At 39.8% G+C, this 24,233-nt stretch overlaps 2 protein-coding genes across 2 annotated transcripts in view; one reads left to right on the top strand and one right to left on the bottom strand.

The window, feature by feature from the left end:
• Positions 1-24,233, top strand: part of LOC110195029 (heterogeneous nuclear ribonucleoprotein H2-like) — an 82,158-nt gene that overhangs the window by 34,557 nt on the left and 23,368 nt on the right.
• Positions 1,806-23,369, bottom strand: LOC110195027 (olfactory receptor 52I1-like). Its single transcript, XM_020967681.2, has 2 exons — positions 22,784-23,369; positions 1,806-2,788 (listed from the first exon to the last, which is right to left on the bottom strand). The coding sequence occupies exons 1-2, from the start codon at positions 23,367-23,369 to the stop codon at positions 1,806-1,808; spliced, it is 1,569 nt and encodes a 522-aa protein (XP_020823340.2).

The following is a 24,233-nucleotide window of genomic DNA, read 5'->3' as shown; positions in this document are numbered from 1 at the left end:
GAGCCAGCAGCACCATAATATAGAGAAAAGTCACTGCAGATTCAACGTGAGAGGCATGATTTAACAGACATTCTTGATCTTTCTCTTTATTGTTTAATTCTGAACTAACCAACATGAAATAAGGTGAACATCTCCATGTGCAAAGAACAGAAAAAACTGAATTGTACATGAAGCTGTGAATATTTACTATGTACAGTTTGCTTTACAAGAAACATGTTTTAAAAGCTGTCTTGCTTTTCTATTTCTGACTTTCATTCTCTTCTCTTCTATACAATTTTAAATGTTCCAGTGACTCTCTTTTCTTATTTTTTTAAAAAATATTTCATTTTGGTGGCACCATAGTCACCTAACTTCTTCACCTCTCTTCCCTCTCAAAAAAAATCAAAGGAAAGAAAAATAAAATGCTTATATTGGGTATGTATGTTCAAAATTTTAATCCTTATACTTGCCCTTTCCAAAAATGTATATCTCATTATATGACCTGAGCTCATCATTTCTTTGCCTGCTTGACTTTTCAAAAAGCACAGATGGGGAGATGAAATGAAGATAACATGCAAACGCAGTAGCCTAGGTGGATGGCATACAGCACACTTGTTACCATAATAATGCTACCATAGCAAACTAGCAGTTCTCCTAGTTCAAACTCACTGGTTCTGAACTCACCCCTAATGGTTAGAGTAGTATCTTCAAATATGAATTACAGCTCAACAGAATAAAGTGGGCAGCTCTTGGGTTGATTGTTCCATAAACCATCCACACTCTCACATGTAGGACTAAGTAAGAGATTCTCATAATCCTGGACAGGTGAATATTGAATCTAATAATCTCAGCTTCATTAGGAGCAGCAAATACTGATCTTTTTAGCTAAAGTTCAAATTTTTATATCAGTAAGCTTTGTACCTTCAAAGTCTACAATTCTCTAATTCCCTGATTCTCCCAAAGGGCAAAATTAGGAGAAAGGGGAAAAGCTTTGAAGAAAAAGATTGAGATTTGACATATGGGAAGACTTCCTAGTAATTAGTACCATCTCACACCAGAGTAGTGAGGGTTCCCACCAAGGCAGGTCTTCAAACATAGAGTGATAGATGATTCATCAGGACTGTGGTAGAGGGACTCCTTTTTGTAGTTACAATTTGTACTGGATAACCACTGAGGTTCCTTCCAACTCTTTTAATCAAACATCCAGTTGCAATTCAATGATTCTAGAGGTGGTTTTGTTCATCCTCCCATCCACAGCAGGACACTCTTCTACAATGCCATGAAAAGTCATACAGCTTCTGTTTGACTGCTTCCCATAAGAGGATTCACAGTTAGCCAGCTAAGTCCTCCCCTAAATGACAATTTGATTGTCTACAATTAGCACAATTGGTCAGTGTAAAATAGTTTCCATAGTGTTGTTAAGTGATATTTTCTAAGGTGGATAGCCAATGAAGGATCATAGTTTGCTCCAAGGATAGGAGACATTCCCCTTCATCAAGTCACCACCCTGGTGCCAGAGAAGAAGTGTTGCACAGTGGATAAGGAGCTGACCTTGAAGCCAGGGAGAGATGGATTTAAGGTCTGCCACTGACACATACCAGCTATGTAACTCTGAGGCAAGTCACCTAACCTCTCAGCATTTTTATGAAACCTTATAAGACTTCAAGTTTCAGAAATGGTACCAACTTGTATTCACAATGAAAGTTTCCTTCAAGTTCTTTATAAAAAACTCACAAGTCTAGTCCCCATGCCCATACTGGTTTTAAAACCTCTAATAATTAAGCCCTCATACATGGTTTCTCCAATTTGAGCCTTGACACAGTGCATCAACAGTTCCCTAGCACACCTAACACTTGCTCTAGAATCTGCTTGGTCCTCAGGCCATAGATAATTGGGTTCAAGGTGGGTGGAATGACCAAATAAAAATCAGCAAGTAGCACCTGCATGTGCAGAGGTACTACACCCTGCCCAAACCACTCCACATAGTGGGATACCATACCAGGAAGATAGTAAAGCACCATGACTCCTACATGGGAGCCACATGTGCTGAGAGCCTTAAGTCGGGCATCCCTGGAAGAAAGTCTAAACACTGCCTGCAGAATCAAGCTATAGGAGGTGGCAATAAAGGACACATCAGAACCTACAATGATAGAGGAACCAATCAGGCTATAAAGGCTGCTGGGCATATAATCAGCACATGCCAATTTGGCCACAGCCATATGCTCACAGTAGGAATGGGGGACCATGTGGGAGCCATAGAATGGCAGCTGAATCATCATCCAGCTTAGTGGAGTCATGAACAGAATAGCTCTCATTATGATAGCCAGACTGATCCCCTGCATCATCTTGGGTGTGAGGATGGTTTGATAGTGCAAGGGTTTGCATATGGCCACATAGCGATCAAAAGCCATGCCTAGCAACAGGCCTGTCTCAGCAGCTGTGGCTGCATGGACCACGTACATCTGAGCAAAGCAGGCGGTGAATGTGATGGCACCATCACCTGACCAGAAGATGCTCAACATCTTGGGAGCTACAGAGGTTGCCATGATGATGTCAACAACTGCCAGAATGCAAAGGAAGTAGTACATGGGCTCGTGCAGAGTAGAGTCGACCCAGATCACAGTCAGAATCAGAGTGTTCCCTACAAGGGCCACAGCATACATAAAACTCAATGGAGCTGCCAGCCAGAGGTGTGCCCCCTCCAGTCCTGGGATGCCCACAAGGATGAAAGAATTATCTGATGTCTGGTTGCAAGGTGATGCCAGCATGACAAGGGAGGCTTCTTTCCTGTGGATAAAAGCACAAAGCTCTTAAAAGGGCAAAGAGCCCAGCTTAGGCTCCTATCTCTCGCAGTGCCACCTCCTACTTGATGACAATTATTATTTGGCCTCTATTTTCTCTGCCAACTAGAAGATACTTGGTAAGGGAGAACAAAAACGACTAATTGGCAGCAGATGTCCATGAAAAGTAAAGAGATCAAAGTGAATTAGGTGCCATTTTGTTCATTTCAGGTCATGTGACCAATCTGAATGACATCCTTAAGGACTGAAAGAAAGGGTGGACATGACCTCTGGGCCACTGTTGGTGATTTGGAAGATTGCATAGCACAGGAGACATGATTCAAGAGTGAAGAAGGGCAAATATTGTCTCAAGTTTCAAGAAAGGAGCAAGAATGAAATCTGAAAACTATTGACCTGTGAGCTTGATTTCAATTCCTAAAAAAATTCTAGTTTATATTGTGTAAAAAGGTGGTCAGTGAACAGCTAGAAATCAGCAGTTCTCAAACTGTGGTCCATGGACCTCTGGGAGTCCCTGAGATCCCCTGAATGGGTCTGCAAGGTCAAAATCATTTTCATAATAATACTAAAATGTTATTCATTTGTTAAAATATCTTTTCTTTTTCACTACATATGTGTATGGTACCAAATTTTCTTCATGTACTTTAACAGCATATCATGAGATATTGAATTTTAGAATGAGGTAAGAGAATCCAGTTGTCTTCTACTAAGCCAGACATGAGAGATTTGCCAAAATATGTAAAACTATGCTATTCATCTTACTATTTTTGTTTGCTTTGGAAAACATAATTATTTGTATTAAAATATTAACATACAATGGGCTTATAATTGTTTTAACTCAATTGATATTTTGTTTGTTTGTTTTGGCTAGGCACTGGAGTTAAGTGACTTGCCCAGGGTCACACAGCTAGTGTTATGTGTCTGAGGCCAGATTTGAACTAAGGTTCTCCTGAATCCAGGGCTGGTGCTCTATCCACTGTGCCACCTAGCTTCCCCAACTTAACTGATATTTTAAACTTAATCAGCTTAATTTCTAATATGATAAATATGAACTTAATAAACATAGGTTCTTTGGGGTGCGGGATAAACTTTAAGAATGTAATGGGGTCCTGACAGCAAAAAATTGTAAGAAGTAGTCACGAATGACAAGTTTGAAGGAGGTCTCCAGTGGAGGACCAGGAGTCTTGTTTCTCCCTTGCTGATAAACATTTTTATCACTGACTTAGGTAAAAGCATAGATGACATCCCTAATACATTTCTTATATTGTTGTTAGTAATATTTTTCAGCTCTTTTTTTTTCATTTGCAGGGTCAGTATCCAAGCATGTCATGACAGGCAAGAACATTGTTGGAACTCTAGTTAGATGGAATTTAATAGGGATAAATTTCAAGTCTTACATTTAGATTTAAAAAAAAAACAAGGACAACACTGGGTTTCACAAATACTGTGTCCCAAAAGTCTTAGTGCAGTGATAAGCTAAACAATGCAGTAAGACTTTTAGGACATCCTGTACAAATAGGGGAGAGAAGCATAATTAGACAACAACTTCTCTGAAAACAAGTCTGCACATTAATGAACTTCAAACTAATGTGAGTCAAAAGCATGACAATGTCTGAAAAAGCTAATGTGCCCTTGGGCTACATTATAAGAGATGAGAATTCCAGGAATGAGGTGGTTGATAATTCTGCTGTTATTTTCCCCTGGTCTGAGCCTATAGGCATCATGTTAGAGAGAGGGCCCTGCAGACAAGGCTAGAGGGAAAGACAGGCATAGTCCTTGATCAAAATCACCTTCTTTTTTAAACCTCAGGTTTAATGAAAACCTGCAAAGAGATCAACCTCAGTTGAGAATCTGCCTGAGAGGGTCCCTGGCGAGCCTGTCTAGGAGCCAGAGACCCTGAGTGGGCAAGGAAGAAGCCTCCAGTCAGTTGAGGACAGTCTGAGTTCTGGAAGTAGGAACAATCCCTAAAACCAGTGTGTTACGGAGCACAAACCCTGGCAGTGTGGAGGAGAGCACCCTGTCATTCTGCCTGAGGGCCAGAGCCCCTGGACAGGAGGAGGGAAGATAGTCTAGATCAGATTCTCTGAAACCTTGAGACTCTGGGTCAGGTACTCAGTCATCCTGCTTGAGAGCCTGAGCTTCTGAACTCCAGAGCAGAGAAAACTGATTTTGTCCCATACCTTCGAAGAGGCACATACCTGAATTTCCATCCCCCCACCCCACCCCAGGACCTACCTAAGGAAACTTCCAGGTCTTTCTTTCTCTGAAAGAGCAACAGGAGCATCTCAGCTGCCCCCTCTTTAGATGAGGAGGATTTATAACCCAGACTCCTCCTTGCTCTGGGAACCTGGTGCCCTGGAGTCCTCTTAGAAGACCTATTTCCTCTCCCCAGGGAAAAGCCTGAGCTAGTGAGCTGTGGAGAATGGAATATCAGGCAAGGCAGCTAGTATAGGAGAAAAGACATTGGCTGTGGAGTCAGAAGACTTAGGCTTGTATGCTGTCTATATTTATGCCACTAGCTGGGGAGGTGGGCTTACAGAAGATACTTCCCCTTTCTGAGCTCATTCCCTTATAAAATGAGGAATCATGCTGATCTTCCTTATGGGGCTGCTGTGATGAAAGTACTTTATCAACTTTAAGCACCGTAGAAATGTGAGTGGTTTTTCTCAGCACAGATAATCTGAGACAAACAAATATCTCCTATATTTCCTCCGACTGGAGGTAATGGCCCCTCTGGGTGGAGATCCTGAGACCCCAAGAGGTTACTGCTGGAGAGGCCACCAGGAAGGAGGAGAGACAGGATAGGGTGAAGTGAGCCACAATTGGAAGAAACATGACATATGGCAACTTCTTATTTTAAATATTCTTTCTTACTCTCTAGGTGGTAAATTCAGTTGTTTCTACAAAAGTACAAGTGCCTTCCAAATTTTGTTGCCCTGGAACAAATTCTGGATTGCCCCCAACCTAGCTGCAGCTCAAGTTAAAAGATCTGGGTTTAAATACCAATTTTGACACTTAATGGCTATGTAATCATTGGCAGGTCACTTACCCTTCTCAATTCAACAATTATTTTAAGGATCTATATATGCCAAATATTATGTCAGGCAGAATCAGTACCCAAAAAGAAAAGTGATTACTGCCCTCAAGGAGTTTATCTTCTACTGGGGTAAAACATACACAATTCAATTGCATTCATATACCACAGCTTCTTCAGCCATTCCCCAAATGATGAGCATCCTCTCAATTTTCAATATTTTGCCACCACATAAAGGACTACTATAAATACTTTTGCATATGTAAGTCCTTTTTCCTTTTTTAATCATCTCTTTGGGATACAGACCTAGTAATGCTATTACTGTATCAAAGGATATGTACAGTCTGGTTGCCCTTTGGGCATACTTCCAAATTGTTCTCCAGATTGCCTGGATCAGTTCACAACTCCACAAACAGTACATTAGTGTCCCATTTTCCCACATCTCCTCTAACATTTATTATTTTCCTTTTCTATTATATTATGCAATCTGATAGGTGTCGGGTGATACCTCAGAGTTGTTTTAATTTGCATTTCTCTAATCAAAAGTGATTTAAAACACTTCTTCATATGACTATAGATAGCTTTGATTTCTTCATCAGAAAACTGCCTGTTTCATTCTTTGACCATTTATCAATTGGGGAATGGCTTGTATTCTTGTAAATTTGACTCAGTTTTCCCTATATATGAGAAATGAGGCCTTTACCATAGACACTTGCTATAAAATTTGTTTTTCATCTTTCTGCTTTCCCTCTGATTTTTGTTTAATTAGTTTTGTTTGTACAAAAGCTTTTTTATCTAACATAATCAAAATGATCTGTTTTACATTTCATAATACTCTTTATCCCTTGTTTGGTCATGAATTCTTCCCATCCCCATGGATCTGACAAATAGACTATTTCTTGCTCTTCTAATTTGCTTATTGTGTCACTCTTTATGTCTAGATCATGCCAAAGGTATGTCATATCTAACTTTTCTAATATTCTATTTACCTCCTTAGTTTCTTTTTTGATTATTTTTTGGTTGGATTTATTAAGTTCTGAGAGGGGACATCTTGAGGTCCCCCACTAGTATAGTTATGCTGTCTATTTCTTCTGTACCACTTGAGGTATATATGTTTAGTATTGATACTGCTTCTGTTAACAGGATTTTTACTAAGCCAGCCTCCAACCTGAGAATGCTTGGAGCTGCACAAAGCAGGCCTAGAGACAGGAGTGCCAGTAATCTAGTAGTTTAATTAATCATTTTCAGAGTAAGGAATGTTCTCTTAGCTGAAGTAAAAGCACAGGTTATATACTTAAAATCACAACTAGGGAAGGAGGGAGGAAGGTGGATTGAATTTCTTCAGCAAGGTCAGTCTGACATTGAAAAGCCTCTATTTTGCTAGTGACCAGAATAAACCTGATCTTTGACAACTCATTAGGCAAAAAGCTTAACCAGTTACAAACTCCACCTTGTATCTGCTAATCTGCCTGGTTTGCGCTCTGTTTTTTTATGATTTTGAGTTCTCAATTCTCTCCTCTCCCCTTCCCTATCATTGAGAAGGCAAGCAATTTGATAAAGATAATACATGTCCAGTTATATAAAACATATTTCCATATTAGTCATGTTGTGAAGAAAGCACAGACAAAAAAAAAAAGAAAAAGTAAAAGTAAAAAAACAAAACAGACATAAGACAGTATGCTTCAATCTGTGTTCAGACTCCATTAGTTCTTACTCAGGAGGTTGATAGCATTTTTCACCATAGGTCCTTCAGAATTTCCTTGAGTCTTGATAGCTAATTCATTAACAATTGTTCATTGCACAATGTTGCTGTTACTGTTCAAGATTCTTCTGCTTCTGCTCACTTCACTTTGCACCAGCTCATGTAAGTCTTCCCAGGTTTTTGTGAAAGTATCTTGTTCTTTTCCAAATGGTTCCAAATTGCTCTCCAGAATGGTTTGACCAATTGGCTAGAGAAAGATTGACTTCAACCTGAGGTGTATAGTCAATGGCTTAAAGAGTGATTGAGGATTGAGGAGAACACTATAGAAGGATTCAGTCTACCTCTCCAGGATTATGTTCTTATTAGTGATAAGAATTTCCTTGTAATGTAGCTCCATCAGCACTGAGTAGCACAGATACACCTGAGGTGTTTAGCCCATATCTAGCCTTCAGGGAATCATAAAAGCACTTTGGATTGTTACTATCAGCATAAAACTGAATTTCATCTGCCTTCTTACTGAGGCAAGACAGCTGCATTTCTCTAAGTTTCACTTGCACTTTACTTTTCATGGAGTTAACTGCTTCCTTTTTAGAAATGGAAAAACCAACCTGCTAGTAAACCCCATGGAGTTTAGCAGCTTCTGAATTTCCCCATCATTTTCACCAAACCAATCTTAGTATTTGCCAATGTTCCAGTCCAGATTAGTAAATGTGGTGCTGTACACAACATCTCTGAAAGCTGCTCATTCCCTTTCTTCTCCACTGTTGCCAACCATGAGCTGGCTCAGCTTTTTTTTTTTTCAAGTTAGAAATAAACTGTTTTCCTATGGAGAAATCCTCTAATCTGTTGACATTAAGTCTTCTGGTACTCATCTTGCCTTAGGGCTACTGCTTTTGTTGAATATGAATGTTTAGCTAACCTCCTCTATCTGACCCCATCAACCTTACCAGGAATCTGTAGGCCAAGGTGAATTCCATTCAATCAAGCCAGGTGGAGACAGACCCTTTTGTTTAAATGGGATGGAGATAGACCCCTTTGTCTAAATTGCCCAAGACTAGGGGTGGTGTGGGTACAGAGATTGGTTCTCTGTCCAAGGGTGATATGATGTCACCCTCAGGCCCTCACACTAATATTCATTATCACATAAATTGTTAGTCAATCAGGGCTGATTCCCACCCTGTGGAAAATTTACCCTTGGAAGAGTATATAAACTGTGAGCCCACCTACATGATTGGTTTTTTGGTCTAAGAGAGACAGCCAAATGACCTTCCTTTTATTAATAAAGCTGCTAGCCTTATTAATAAAAATATTAAATTACCCAGAAATTTCTCTCTCAGATCTTTTTAATCACCACAATTATTCAACATCTTTTTTTTTTTATGAAAAAGTCATTTCAGTGCTGTGTTTCCTTTTGTGTTAATCTGGACATTTTAAATAAATATGCATCCATTTTGCTTAGATTGCAAGAATAATTGACAAATAATTGGGCAAACTTGCTCCTAATAATTGCTTTAATTTTCTCTTCAAGGGTGGTGAATTCATTCTTTATTTTTGAGAGTGGTAATTTGATTTTCTTCTTTTTCTAAATCAAATTAACCTATGGTTTATCTATTTTATTAGGTTTTTCATTAAACCAAATCTTAGTTTTATTATTTCAATTATTTTCTTACTTTCAATTTTATTAATTTCTATTTTGATTTGGGGGATTTTCAAATTGGTTTTTAATTGGGGACTTTTGATTTGTTCTTTATTTTTTTTTTAGTTGCAAACCCAATGCATTGATCTGCTTTTTATTTTATCCATGGAAGCATTTAGAGATAAAAATTTTTGCCCTAAGTACTGCTTTGGATGCATCTCATAAATTTTGGCATATTGTCTCATTATTGTAATTTTCTTTAATGAAATTATTGACTATATCTACGATTTGTTCTTTGACTGACTCTTTAGGATTAGATTCTTTAGTTTCCAATTAATTTTAAATATATTCCTCTATGACTTTTTATTGAATGTAATTTTATTGCATTATGATCTGAAAAAGATACATTTAATATTTCTGCTTCTCTGTATTTGATTAAGGTTTCTATGCCCTAATACATTGTTAATTTGTGTGTGTGTGTGTGTGTGTGTGTGTGTGTGCGTGTGTGTGTGTGTGTGTGAGGTGCCATGTACTGCTGAAAAAAGGCATATTTCTTTCTAGTCCCATTTAATTGCCAGTGACTAGCCTGGACCACATGACAGAGATGACCATGACAGAGATCATATCCTAGCCTGAGAGAGTGTTCATCACAGAAATTCCCTTGTAATGAGCATAAATATGAGCAAAGACTGAAAGCAGCACAGGCCGGTGCTCATCTTACTGAGCAACTTACTAAGGAAAACCATGCTCCCTGAAGCCTCCTTGCTGCTCACTACAAGACTTACTGCTCTGGGGAAATTTAGTCCTTTGTTAGAGAATCCACATCATGTGGAGATCCTGGACTTCTCTGCAGAGCACAGGATGAAGTGTTTCTGCATTTTTTTTTCAAAAATGGGTTTAAAAGCATTTTGTGCACTTGCCTGAAACAGCAAGAGGAGAGAGGAGGAGATCTCATCCAGACCTTGAAAACTACCACTGCTCGATATATATGTTATATCAATTTAATCACACCTCATGATGAGAACTTCATACCTCAGCACTTGAAGGGCCTTTATCAGTTGACTGCCAAGGGGATCTGGTAGGGGGTAGGGGAACTGCTGTTGGAGGAGGAGGACCTGAGGAAGCATGACTTAGAGGCAGCTGATGTCTCTGCCTTCTTAGACATAAACATTTTTCAGAAATACATGGATTGTAAAAACTGCTACAACTTCATTCACTTGAATTTCCAAGAGGTTTTGCTGCCTTATTCTATTTGATGAGCACAAAGAAGGTGGGAAGAGCCCTAACTGTTCCATAACAGATGTAAGAAAACTTCTGGAGAAGTGTAGCTGGCATGACATCAGCTTTGTGGTCCTGTTTGGCTTCCTAAATACAGGAAGGGAGCTGGAGATGAAGTACAGATGTAGAATGTTGCCTGAAATCAAGTCACAATTACTGTAGTGGGTTGAGGGAAAATCCAAAAGAGATGAATATCCTGTTACTTGCTTCTGAGAATGATATTCTCATTTCTATGTGACTCAGGATGCTGAGTCTGTAGCACAGGCACTAGTGAACATCAAAGAAATCAATGTATTAGGTACCACTATGAAGCCCTGAGTGTAGCTTTCTGCATTAAGCACTGTCATGGAGCACCAAGAATTTGCTTGTGCATATCTTCATTTCTTGTGTCTTGAAGCCTTTACTAGACTCTTTGCAGACAAACTGAGCTATGAATCTTTCTTATGAGGCAACCCAGTGTTCACCTTTCAGCTTTGGACAAGTGGATAGCTCAGATTGCAACCCTGCTTTTCTTTGTTTATGCACACAAGCTTTTCAGAGCAAAGAGTCAAACACCAGGCACTGCTGAATTTTTCTTTGTGCCTTTGTGGGAAAATAAGGTATTGTTCTTTCCCACCATTTATGTGTTAACCCTACTAACAGCACACCACATTGAATTAGTGCTATTTAAGTTCTGTTTTGCAGCAGAGACTTGAAAAAAGATAATTATATGATATCATAATCTATGCCAGAAAAAAAAAAAGGACAAAACCTGTGCACAGATTTTTGTATCCAGCTGAGATTAATTAACTGAAGTCCTGGAGAATGAGGAGGTGGACAAGGAACTGAGAGGGAAGCAGTGAGGGAGGGGTCATATAAATTTTTAGCTCTACATCCAGTACCTTTCCCCTTTTGTCCAAGAAAAACCCCATCTCTGGTAGGTGTTACTGATATTTCTTCTCTTTCAGGAGCCCTCAGGAAGTGATTGGTAGGAGAGTAAATGGTATTATGGCACCAGCTCTCTGCTTTGGAATCTTTAAGAATGTCCCTCATTGAGAGGGAAAAGCATGGAAAGAGAAGGGAGGAAGAATAGTCCTCATCCCATGGCTGTTAGTGATAGGAAGCTGCTCTCCATGTCCTTGACTAGATTCTAAGATACTCTCCTTTACATTGGTAATCATGGGATCATAAAGGACTAAGGTGCTCATGCTTGTGCCTGGTAGAATTTCAAATTCACCAAAAACCTCCTCATCCAGGCTCCAGACAATGAAGCCCATCCAGGAGGGGAAGGGGAGAGGCTAATATTCACTCAGCACCTTTTGTTCAGTTCTTCACACATTACAGTCTCTTGCATATATGAGATGGGTCAACAAAAAGTCATTGTCATTCTAGAATAAGCCCCTTACCATGTGTCATCTTGCAGATGCATTTGAAACCTTTTTTTGAAAGACAAGTTGCTATTATCAGACCTTGCCTATAGCTTCATTAGAGACAGCTAGGTGGCACAATGGATAGACTGCTGGACCAGGAGTCCCGAAGACCTGAGATGAAATCTGTTCTCAGACACTTAATAGCCTTATGACCCTATGGACAAGTCCCTTATTCTCTACCTCAGGTTCTTCATCTGTAAAATGGGGATAATACACCTAGTTTCCAGGATTGTGATGATAAAATGAGCTAATATTTGTAAAGTGTTTTGTAAACTTTAAAGCGCTATATATAAATGTTTTCTATTTATTTATATTAATAGCAAAGGGAAAAGAAATAGTTCCCATCATTTGAAAACCATATGGTATAGTAAAGCAGGTGTTAGGGGTTGTTGGGGTGGCTTTGTAGGACCTCCAGATCTGGGAACCCAAAATGATCTTTTATATAAAGGCAGACAGAACTACACGTCCTGCCTGAGCTTTGGATTGGGTAGGAAAGTTATGGTGCTGAGTGATACAGAGCCAAATGGCCTCCCTATTCTGGTGTTTGGGTTTAAATTACTTAATGCCAGATATAGTACTTTGTCCCACGAGTCCTGGAGGTATGAGAAGCCTGGGAGGATACTGAGTTAAAATCTTCATCATTTACAGTTTGCAGTTGATCACAGAGGAATATGGTCAGGCTCCACAGGGCCAAGTTATGAGAAGTAACTGAGGCAGAAATGGAACACAAATACTTCTGGATATATCAATGTAGCAGGAAAAAGAATACCTTTATGGAGCCAAGTACAGTAATGAGCAGGCTAAATAAAACAGAGACCATTAGGATTGGACCATAGGGTGGAATCCCAGTTTTGATGGCATCTAGGTGGTACAGCAGATAAAGCACTGGGCCTGGAGTCAGAAAGAATCCTCTTCCTGAATTCAAATCTAGCCTCAGACATTTACTATGTGTGTGACCCTGGTCAAGTCACTTATCCCTGTTTACCTCATTTCTTTATGTGTAAAATTAGCTAGAGAAGGAAATGGCAAAGCCCTCCAGTATATTTGCCAAGAAAACTTCAAAGGGGTCATGAAGAGTTAGACATGACTCAACAACAACAACAACGACAACCCTGTGTGACCTTGAATTCATCTCTTGTCATCCCATTTTTCTTTTTGGAGGAATGCTTCCAATGCTTCTCTTATTATAAAGTTGGTGTTTTATTTATGTACCAATGGTATAGCGTCCAGATTCTTAGAGGAGAAGTTAAAGGAATTATAGGAAGAAATAGACAGTAGAACTATACTAGTGGGGTACCTTAACCTCTCTCTCTCTCTGAACTAGATAAATCTAACCACAAAATAAACAAGAAAGAAGTTAAGGAAGTGAATAAAATTTTAGAAAGGTTAGATATGGTAGACCTCTGGAGAAAATTGAATGGAGATTGAAAGGAATATACTTTTTTCTCAACAGTACATGGCACCTACACAAAAATTTACCATGTACTAGGGCATAAAAACCTGATAATCCAATGCAGAAAGGCACAAATATTAAATACACTTTTGTAGATCATGATGTAATAAAAATTGTATGTAATAAAGATCCATGGAAAGATAGACTAAAAATTAATTGGAAACTAAATAATCTAATCTTAAAGAATGAGTGAGTCAAAGAAGAAGTCATAGAAACAATCAATAACTTCAACCAAGAGAACGAAAATAATGAGACAACATACCGAAACTTATGTGATGCAATGAAGGCAGTTCGTAGAGGAAATTTTATATCTCTAAATACTTATATGAATAAAATTGAGAAAAAGGAGATCAATGAATTGGGCATGCAATTAAAAAAGCTACAAAAAAAACAAATTAAAAATCCTCAGTTAAATACTAAACTAGAAATACTGAAAACCGAAGGAGAGATTAATAAAATAGAAATTAAGAAAACTATTGAACTAAGAAGTAAAACTAAGGGCTGATTTTATGGAAAAAAATATCAATAAAATAGATAAATGTTTGGTTAATTTGATTTCAAAAAGAAAGAAAGAAAGAAACACCAGTATCAAAAATGAAAAGGATGAATTCACCACCAATGGAGAGGAAATTAAAACAATAATTAGAAACTATTTTGCCAAACTGTATGCCAATAAATTTAACAATCTTAGTGAAATGGATGAATATTTACAAAAAACCTAATTGCTGGGGGTGGAGCCAAGATGATGGAGTAAAAGCAATGCCTTGATTGAGCTCTCCCCCAAACCCCTCCAAATACCTGTAAAAAGATGACTCTAAACTAATTCTAGAGAAGCAGAACCCACACAAAGACAGAGTGAAAAAAAAAAACAATTTCCAGCCCAAGACAACCTGATTGATTGTTAGGAAAGCTCTGTTCTGCTGGGCTGAGAGAGAAGTGCAGTTCAGCATGGGCCACATAGGCAAAGACGAGGCCCCAGCGAACACAGAGCGAGGCTCAGAAGACTGAATCACGAGCAGCTGTGGTAGTTTCCAGACTTCTTGACCCACAAACCCCAGAGACAACTTAGAGGTCAGTGGAAAAGGTCTGTCAGACCAGGCTGAGAGAGGAACTCGAGCCAGCCCTGGCATCCAGCACAGCCCTGGGGTGGTAGCCACAGTTGCAGTGGCTTCTTCCAGAGCTCTGGGCCCACAAAAGTTGGGAGGATCAAGGGGCTCATCACAGGGGAATTTCAGGGATCTCCTTGCTGATGCTGAGGCAGGATTTTCTTGCTTTGCCTGTGCTTGAATCTGGGTTGTAGTCCTGGGTGGCCTTCCTGGGGCAAGGAGGAATGCTGGCATGGTAGAGCTTGTGGTAGCAGTAAAGAGAGAATCCTCCTCACAGTTCCAAGGCAGAAAAGAGTTCTTGTGACCACTCGTAGACCAGAGCACAGGCCAGGAAAGGAGTAAAAACCTCTCCTTTATTCATACCATCTTGGAAGAACTGAAATTTCACAGGTGCCCAGAAGTATCTCTGAAAACAGTTGCACAAAACCCCTGAAGCTTGCCACAGTACATCTTCCACACTGAAAATAGAGCCCTACCTTAACAAAGAGTTAAAAGTCAATTAATTGGCTGGGAACGTGAGCAAAGAGTGGAAAAAAATCTCAAACTCTAGAATCTTACTTTGGTGACAAAGAAGATCAAAACATACAACCAGAAAAAGACAACAAAATGAAAGCTCCTACATCCAAAGCCTCCAAAAAAAACCATGAAGCCACAGAAGAGCTCAAAAAGGATTTTGAAAAGCAAGTAAGAGAAGTAGAGGAAAAATTGGGAAGAGAAATGAGAGTGATGCAAGAAAATCAGGAAAAATGAGTCAACAACTTGCTAAAAGAGACCCAAAAAAATACTGAAGAACTTAACACCTTAAAAAATAACTAATCCAAATGGCAAAAGAGGTCCAAAAAGCCAATGAGGAGAAGAATGCCTTAAAAAGCAGAATTGGTCAAATGGAAAAGGAAATACAAAAGCTACATGAAGAAAATAATTCCTTAAAAATTAGAATGGAGTAAATGGAAGCTAATAATGCTATGACAAATCAAGAAATTAGAAAAAAATGAAAAAACAGAAGACAATGTGAAAAATCTCATTGGAAAAACAACTGACCTGGAAAATAGATCCAGGAGAGAGAATTTAAAAATTATTGGACTATCTGAAAGCCATGATCAAAAAAAGAGCCTAGACATCATCTTTCAAGAAATTATCAAAGAAAACTGCCCTGATATTCTAGAACCAGAGGGTAGAATAGAAATTAAAAGAATCCACCAATCACCTCCTGAAAGAGATCCCAAAAGGAAAACTCCTAGGAATATTAGAGCCAAATCCCAGGGTTCCCAGGTCAAGGAGAAAATATGGAAACACAATTAAGAGAACACAAGATTTAGCAGCTTCTATATTAAGGGATCAGAGGGCTTGGAATGTGATAGACTAGAGGTTAAAAGAGCTGGGAGTAAAACCAAGAATCACCTACCCAGAAAAACTGAGTGTAATCCTTCAGAGGGGAAAATGGATATGCAACGAAATAGAGGACTTTCAAGCATTCTTGATGAAAAGACCAGAGCTGAATAGAAAATTTGACTTTCAAATACGAGACTCAAGAGAATCAGGAAAAGATAAACAGGAAAGAGCAATGATAAGGGACTAATTAAAGTTGAACTGTTTATATTCCTACATGGAAAGATGATATTTGTAACACATGAGTCCTCAGTATTAGGGTAGTTAAAGGGAATATACACACACACACACACACACACACACACACACACACAAGAGAGAGAGAAGGCACAGGGTGATTTGAATATGAAGGAATGATATCTAAAAAAAAATTAAAGGGTGAGAGAGAGAAATGTACTGGGAGGAGAAAGGGAGAGGTAGAATGGGGTAAGTTATCTCACATACAAAAGGCAAGAAAAAGCTTTTACAGTGGAGGGGAAGAGGGGGAAGTGAGAGGGAATGAGTGAATTTTACTCTCATCAGATTTTCCTTAAGGAGAGAATAACATACACACTCAGTTGGGTATGGAAATCTATCTTACCTCACAGCAACATAGTGAGAAAGGGGATGGGGGGAGGAATGATAGAAGGGAGGGCAGATAAGGAGAGGGGGTAATCAGAAGCAAAAACTTTTGAGGAGGGACAGGGTCAAAGGAGAGAATAGAAAAAAATGAGGGGGCAGGATAGGATGGAGGGAAATACAGTTAGTCTTTCACAACATGACTGTTATAGAAGTGTTTTACATGACTACACATGTATAACCTATATGAAATTCTTTGCCTTCTCAATGGGGGTGGGTATGGAGAGAGGAAGGGAGAGAATTTGGAACTCAAAGTTTTAAAAATGAATGTTAAAAATTGTTTTTACATGCAATTTGGAAATAAGATATTCAGCAATGGGGTATAGAAATCTATCTTGCCCTACAAGAAAATAGAAGGGGAAGTGGATAAGAGAAGGGGAGGGGAGGGGGTGATAAAAGGAAGAGCAGATTGGGGGAAGAGGTATTCAAAATGCACACCATCTTGGGATGGGGGAGGGGAGAAATGGGAACAAAATTTGGAACTCAAAATCTTGTGGAAGTAAATGTTGAAAACTATAAATAAAAAATTAAATTAATTTTAAAAAGAATAATTAATTCCAGTACTATATAGACTAAGAAGAAGACAAAGAACAAATCTACCGAATTCTTTTTGTGATGCAAATACAGTACTGGTATCTAAACTGGGAAGAGTCAAAACAAAGAAAGAAAATTATAGACCAATTTCCTTAATAAATATAGATGCAAACATTTTAAATAAAGTATTAGTAAAAAGATTACAACACGTTATCACAAGAATAATATATTATAACCAAGTAGGATTTATACCAGAAATGCAGGGTTGGTTCAATATTAGGGGGAGAAAAATTTAAAACTCAAAAGCTTATAGAAGTGATTGTTGATAAATTAAAATAAATTTTTTAATAATTGCCTGTTCATATCCTTTGACCATTTATAAATTGGGGAATGACTTGTATTTTTATAAATTTGACTCAGTTCTCTATATATTTTAGAAATGAAGCCTTTATCAGAGACACTGGCTATAAAAATTGTTTTTCAGCTTTCTGATTTCCTTCTAATCTTGGTTGTCTTGGCTTTGTTTGTGCAAAAACTTTTCAATTTAATGTAATCAAAATTATGTGTTTTACATTTCATAATGTTCTCTATTTCTTGTTTGCTCCTAATTTCTTCCTTTCTCCATAGATTTGACAGATACACTATTCCTTGCTCTTCTAATTTGCTTATGTTAACACCCTTTAAGTCTAAATTATGTACCCATTTTGACTTTATCTTGGTGTACTGTGTGAGGTGTTGCTCTATGCCTAGTTTCTGCCTATTTTCCAGTTTTCCCAGTAGTTTTTGTCAAATACTGACTTCTTATCCCAGAAGCTTGAGTCTTTGTGCTTATCAAACAGTAAATTACTATAGTCATTAACTATTGCGTCTTATATACCTAACCTCTTCCATTGATCCACTACTCTATTTCTTAGCCAGTACCAAGCAGTTTTGATGATTGCTGCTTTATAATACAATTTAAGATCTGGTATAGCTAGGCTACCTTCCCTTGCATTTCTTTTCATTAATTCCCTTGATATTCTGGACCTTTTGTTGTTCCAGATGAAATTTGTTATTGTTTTTTTTTTCTAGCTCTACAAAAGATTGTTTGGTAGTTTGATTGGTAAGGCATTGAATAAGTACATTAATTTAGGTAGAATTATCATTTTTATTATATTAGCTCAGCCTACCCATGACCAACTGATGGTTTTTTTCCAATTATTTAGATCTGACTTTATTTGTGTGAAAAGTGTTTTGTAATTGTGTTCATATAGCTCCTGGGTTTGTCTTGGCAAGTAGATTCCCAAATATTTTTCATTGTCTACAGTAATTTTAAATGGAATTTCTCATTCTATCTCTTGCTATTGGGCTTTGTCAGTAGTACATAGAAACACCAATGATTTACGTGGGTTTATTTTATATGCTGCAACTTTGCTAAACTTTTAATTGTTTTAAGTAGGTTTTTTAGCTGATTCTCCAGGATTCTCTAAGTATGCCATCATATCATCTGCAAAGCTACCCTTACTTTCAAAGCTGCTCTCACTTTGAGCTGCTCAAAAAGGCCTTAGTGTGGCTAAAATCAGCCCCAATACCATGAAAGCTACTGAGAACCTTTGTCTCCTATTAAGGGATTACAGGGCTCCACTGCTTGCCCCTACTTTCTGCAACTAGAATTGCAGTGCCCTGCTCCTCCAGTCACAGGCACAGCTGCCAGCATCATTGGCCTTTCCCCTTTTATGTATCGTTTTATGAGTACTTAAAGAAATCCAGAGACCAAGCTTATAACCAGTCATTTTAGTTAAGAAACAATTAAACTTTAACTAGATTAATATCAGCAAAATTCCCAAATATCCAGTGGGTTTAAGAGAAAAAAGCAATTAGTCTATTTTAACTTTGTCAAAAAAAAAAGTCTGAGCAGAGTTTCTAGCAAAGTAAAAGAAAAAAAAAGGAATAAAAACTGGTTTACATCTTAAAAAGTAAAATCATGGCCATAAGATACTTTAAGTGCTCTGGAGCTTATACACTCAAACAAATTAATCATAAATTTGACTAGTCTCTTTTAGTTCAATTAGGTACTTTACTTAAAAGATAAGAATTTGGAAATAAAGGCAGACTCATCAATCTGCAGCTTGGAGAGACTTACCTTTAGTTTCTAATAATGAGGGGAGTCCAACTGCCAGGGCTTGAGTCTGTAGGGGTGCCAACAGCTAAAGTTCATCTGATGTGAGAGCTATTTCTTGGGTCCCCTGCAAGTGGGAGAGCCAAAGGAGGTGGGAATCCTGTCCTCCCATTCCTTCATTGGTCACCAGAAATGTGGGGACAAAAATCACCCTTAATGACTAAAAGAGAAACTGAGGCAGAGCTCTGAGCCAAAGCACTTTATTAAAGGGATGTGCCCCCTCTAATGTAGTGGGCCCCAGATGTTCCTTATGACCTAAGATACCCCCTCCTTTTAGTGCCTTATTTTTATAAGGTTTCATGCCAGATTTATTACTTGAACATTCTAAAGCAGCTATACAAAATACAGAATCACAGGTTGACATTTGACATGTAAGCTAAAATAATGGCATTTCAGTAGGGTCACAAGTTGGATGAATCAGGGAATATCTCAGCTGACTAGGTGGTCACAAGATAGATGGGCTCCTCTTTGGTCAAGAACATATTGTGGGACTTTCTGAACCATGACACCCATGCTTATTTTGGTCATGGAATTTCAGCAAAACAAGCTAGAGATATCCTTGTCAGCATTACTGTGTTTATACAAGTTCCATAGCTAGTAAACAAATACTGAATAATACTTCAAACCTCAAGGCCTATTATAAGGCCCTTCTATTAATACCTATATTCCTATGTTACTTATATGAAATATGGATTAATACATTGCTTATTCTTTTTTTTTCCAAGTGAACCTTTAATCTCTCTGAGGGATGGAAAGGCCTTGGCACACTTTTAGATGTATCACACGGAGCCATACCATGGACCCATCACTCATTGGTCCATAGAGTGTACAGTTCACCCAAGGTTGGAGGCACCCATTGGCTAATATGGAAGACAGACTCACCTACCTTCCAGCCAGGAACACGTTTCATGATTATAGCCTCCTCCTCCAGTTTCTCTCTCAATATACAAAACTTCCTCTGATCCTCCTCTTCCTGATGGCATCAATGCAATTCGGGCTTCCAATTCTTCAATCAGGCAACATCTTCATTCTCAGTTCCACTTCATCATACCCAGTAGCCAAACAACAGCATCCCCATGCCAATGGCAAATATGCTATAGCCCAATATTCCCTGATGGGGCAGGTTCTACTTGTAATAGATGGGACTGTAGCCCCCGGCGAGGTCATGTCCTGTTTCACCTTGGAAGCTGCCATCTTGCTGCCGCAAGGTACTTCCAATCATCTACATTGCTTCTTTTTATACCTATTATTAGATGATCGAGTAAATACGTATTACTAGATGAACATAATGAAATAATTGCTAACAATCATTACCCCTTATAGAATCATAATAAACTGACTAAAAGAGATTAGAGTTTGAGTAGGGGTCCTCAATGAATCATCTCTCTCATAACATCACTACTAAACTCATATCCCTAAAAAGTCAAAGAAAGAAGAAAAAGACCCAGATATACAAAAATATTTATAACATCTCTTTCTGTAGTGGGAAAGAACTGGAAACTATGGAGATAGCCTTTAAATTTGGGAATGAATAAATAAATTTTGGTATGTTAATGTAATGGACATAAGAAATGACAAAAGAGTGATTTCAGAGACACCTGAAAAGAAATGACCAGTTGGGAAGTGAAAGGTCTTGATCCGGGAACAGCAAGGAGGCCAGTTTAACCAGATCACAGAATTCAGGGAGGAGTGGAGGGGGCAATGGGGACATAAGATGTAAGGAGAATGGAGAAGTAATGGGAACAGGTTATGTTTTAAAGGAGTCAGGGGTAGTCTGTGTACTGCCAAAGATGTTGCCTCTACCTTTGTCTAAATGTTCAAAGCAGGACCTCTCCCTTGATTCTTGTAATAGAATGAGATCAAGAAGAGGATCTAATTCAGAGGAAGACGTATTACCAATATCTCATGGCAAGAGGAGCAAGGAAAGGTTGAAAAAAGAACCAGTTCCAAGGCAGTCCTAGGATGAAACCACATCTCAGTGTAGGAAAGGAGAGACCTATCTCCTTTGACTTGCATCGGGAAGAAAAGCTTTGCCAGATGGCAGCCATAGAAAAAAACATATCATGGCAGAGAAAGGCCACTGTCAGAATTAAGAAGAGGACCCAAGGCACCCTGGGGTGTAGGAAATGTGCATTAAATGGATTTTGAGTGGAGAAGATGAGGGGTGGGCAGAACTGACTCCACTTGGCCGAAAGTCCAATCTTCATCTGGGTGGATGTTGGAGAGAGGAGGGAGGATGTAAATGTCTGGCTAGGAGTCTGAGCTGGGCCTGAAGAGTGAGACTGCTCAGAAGGCAGCACCATTTATCTCCTCCATTCATTCCCTGTCTCCTCCAACCAGTTGCTGGGAAAAGCCCAAGCTTTTAAAAGTAAACATTCTCCCAAGCTCAGGAATCAAACTCTCCCCTGAATGTAGGCTGTCAATCTTAAATCCCCTCTCCACTCCTTTTCACCACATGATTCTGACTGTGTCAGTGCTGGGGGTGGGGGCAGGGGTGGGGGACACCAGCTTTCCTTTTCACCTAAGTCCAAGCTGTTCAGAAAACAAAGTCTAGATCTGCAAGGTCCAAGGAAGGTCAGGCTGATCTGGGAAGGAGTGGAAGTGTACTTGAGCTCCAGGTAGGGGCTGTTGTGGGCAGAGGAGTATTGTTAGGTGGAGAAGGCCCCTGAAGGACAACATAGGAAGAGATGAAGAGATCTCCGATCTGTGACAGAGGTCCAGGATGGTTAGGCAATGTGGCTAAGATCACCCAAGAGGAAGGGGAGAGACACTCATGCTTGGCCTAGGCTCGGGTATAACGGAGGAGGGTCTGCTCTAGCCAGAACCTGAGCTCAGGGAAGGGCAGACAAGGAGGGAGCGAAGGTGAAGAGAATCCACTGCTATGGAGACAGCCTTTAAATTTGGGAATGAATTAGCACTTGGAGCACCTAACGTCAGAGGAGCTGAAGAAATTCAAGCTGTATGTCTCAGACCATCTCCATAAACAGTTCCCCAGAGCCACCAGAGAGGACAGGTAGGATTGAAATGGTGACGCTCCTGGTCACTTTTCATGGGAAGCAAGAGGCCTGGGAACTGGCTCTAATCACCAGTGAGAGGATGAGCCTGAGGGAGCTGTGGGAGCAAGCCAGGGCAGCAGGACTGCAGGATAAGGGTGCCTCTGCAGACTGCAGCTTCCCCCTCCCACCTCAGTGCTCCCTGGCTCTTCTCTTTCCCTTCTTTCCTCATTTCTTCCCTTGTGACCCTTATGTACTCTGTGCCCCCCTACCTATTCTCACTCATCTCTTTTTTTATCCTTTCCCACATCTGTCCTTTCCTCCTTGGATTCCCTTTCTTCAGCTCTGCCTCCCAGATTCTTATCTTCTCCCTCCCTATTAACCAACCCTCCAACTCCTTCCCTAGTTTTCCAATATCTTCCATGTAGTTGCAGCCAGGGGTTGTCCTGGAATGAACTTTAGGACTTGGGGGAAAGATTTATGGCCAGGTCAACTCAAGTCATGTCAACAATCACTTATTAAGCGCCTACTATCTGCCAAATATTGAGGATACAAAGGCCAAAACAAAATGAAAAAGTCTAACCTTTGCTCCCAAGGAACTCAAAGTCTAATAAGAGAAGATAATATGCAAACAACTATGCACAAATAAGATACATACAGGGGAAAATGGAGATGTTAAACTAGGGAAAGCACTACCATTAAGGTGGATACAGAAAGACTTCTTGCAGAAGACAAAATCGTAGCTGGGACTTGAAAGAAGCCAGAGTAGCCAGTAAGTGGCGATGAAGAGGTAGCGGGGTGGGTGGGTAGTGGGCGCGCCGAGTCCTTGCTCTAACCCTAATTGCGCTTCTGAATTCCAGGGGGCGTGGCCAAGCCCCAGACTCGCCGGCCCCTGGACCACTTCACTTTCCCTTTTTGCTCTGGTCCCAGAGCAGTGTCGGGATCTGGGAGCCCTGGATGGGGACAGGTGGAAAAAAGGCTGATTTTTGAGGGAGAGGGCTCCAGGAGAATGGCATGGAGACCCCGAAGCGAGCCCCGAGCCTTTCCTGACACCACAGAAGAAACTGAAGCCAGTGAGGACACCTGGGCGGGAGTTGGAGCCTGGGGAAGGGCCCAAAGGGCCCTTTGGTTTAGCGGAAGTTGTTCGCTGCAGGCTGGTCCGGGACTTGGAGCGACCTGACGTGGGAGGAGCTGGAAAATTCAAGCTGTACCTGGTGGGATTTATCCCCAGGTGCTTGCTGAAGAAGGCCGATCGCACAAAAGTGGCAGATCTCCTGGTCATTTTTCTTGGTCAGCAGGAGGCCTGGGAGATTGCTCTAAGCATCTGGAAGAAGATGGGCCTGAGGGAGCTGTGGGAGCAAGGCAGGAAGGGTAAGGGTCCGGCTGAGAGTCAGGGCTTCTCCCTCCCAACTCTATGTCCCCTCAAGGTTCTACCCTCTCCCCTACTCTCTCTCTCTCTCTCTCTCTCTCTCTCTCTCTCTCTCTCTCTCTCTCTCTCTCTCTCTCTCTCTCTCTCTCTCTCTCTCCTTTCCTTCCTTCCTTCCTTTCTTCCTTCTTTCCTTCCTTCTTTCCTTCACTCTTTCTTTTTTCTTTCCTCCATTCTTCATTCCTTCCCTGAATCCACAGTGTGAATGTTCACCAAATTGAAAAAAAAAAACCTAGAAACAAACAAAAAAAGTCTTCCTTCTTTCCATCCTTCCTTTCCTCCATCCCTCCCTTTCCTCATTTGCCATGAGTTCTCTTGTGATGGAAGATTGACTGTACAATGAATATAATTTGCAGAAATTTTGATGTTTAGAGCCCTGGAGATCATCCAGAAAGGTGAGAGGCCATCAACTCAGGAAGCAGATTTCATGGCAAATGAGGAAGACAAGGGGAGAAATAGACCACATGTCTAAGGATTTGGGAAAAATTCAACATAAGACAATACTGCCCATAGAATTTGATATTTTTAAGAATGAGACACAATAAAAATAAAAAGAGTTGGGGGAGGGTGGAGAGAACAAGATTTACAGGGCGATAACACAGAGATTATTTAGAAGATACTGTTTTGTTATTTTTTAGAAAGACCCTCAATGGGGGCAGCTAGGTGGCGCAGTGGATAGAGCTCTGGCCTTGGAGTCAGGAGGACCTGAACTCAAATTTA

This window comes from Phascolarctos cinereus, unplaced genomic scaffold (assembly GCF_003287225.1).
Source record: "Phascolarctos cinereus isolate Bilbo 61053 unplaced genomic scaffold, phaCin_HiC Scaffold_726;HRSCAF=1367, whole genome shotgun sequence".
Lineage (NCBI taxonomy): Eukaryota > Metazoa > Chordata > Mammalia > Diprotodontia > Phascolarctidae > Phascolarctos > Phascolarctos cinereus.
This window is presented reverse-complemented; position numbering and strand designations above follow the sequence as displayed.

Excerpts from the sequence above, each read along its gene's own strand:
- LOC110195027 (XM_020967681.2), bottom strand. The coding sequence starts at position 23,369 with ATGACCAGGAGATCTGCCACTTTTGTGCGATCGGCCTTCTTCAGCAAG. Across the intron at positions 2,789-22,783 it reads TTTCTGTATCCACCTTAATG|AGCTTTGTGCTTTTATCCAC; the intron begins GTAGTGCTTTCC and ends TGCCCTTTTAAG.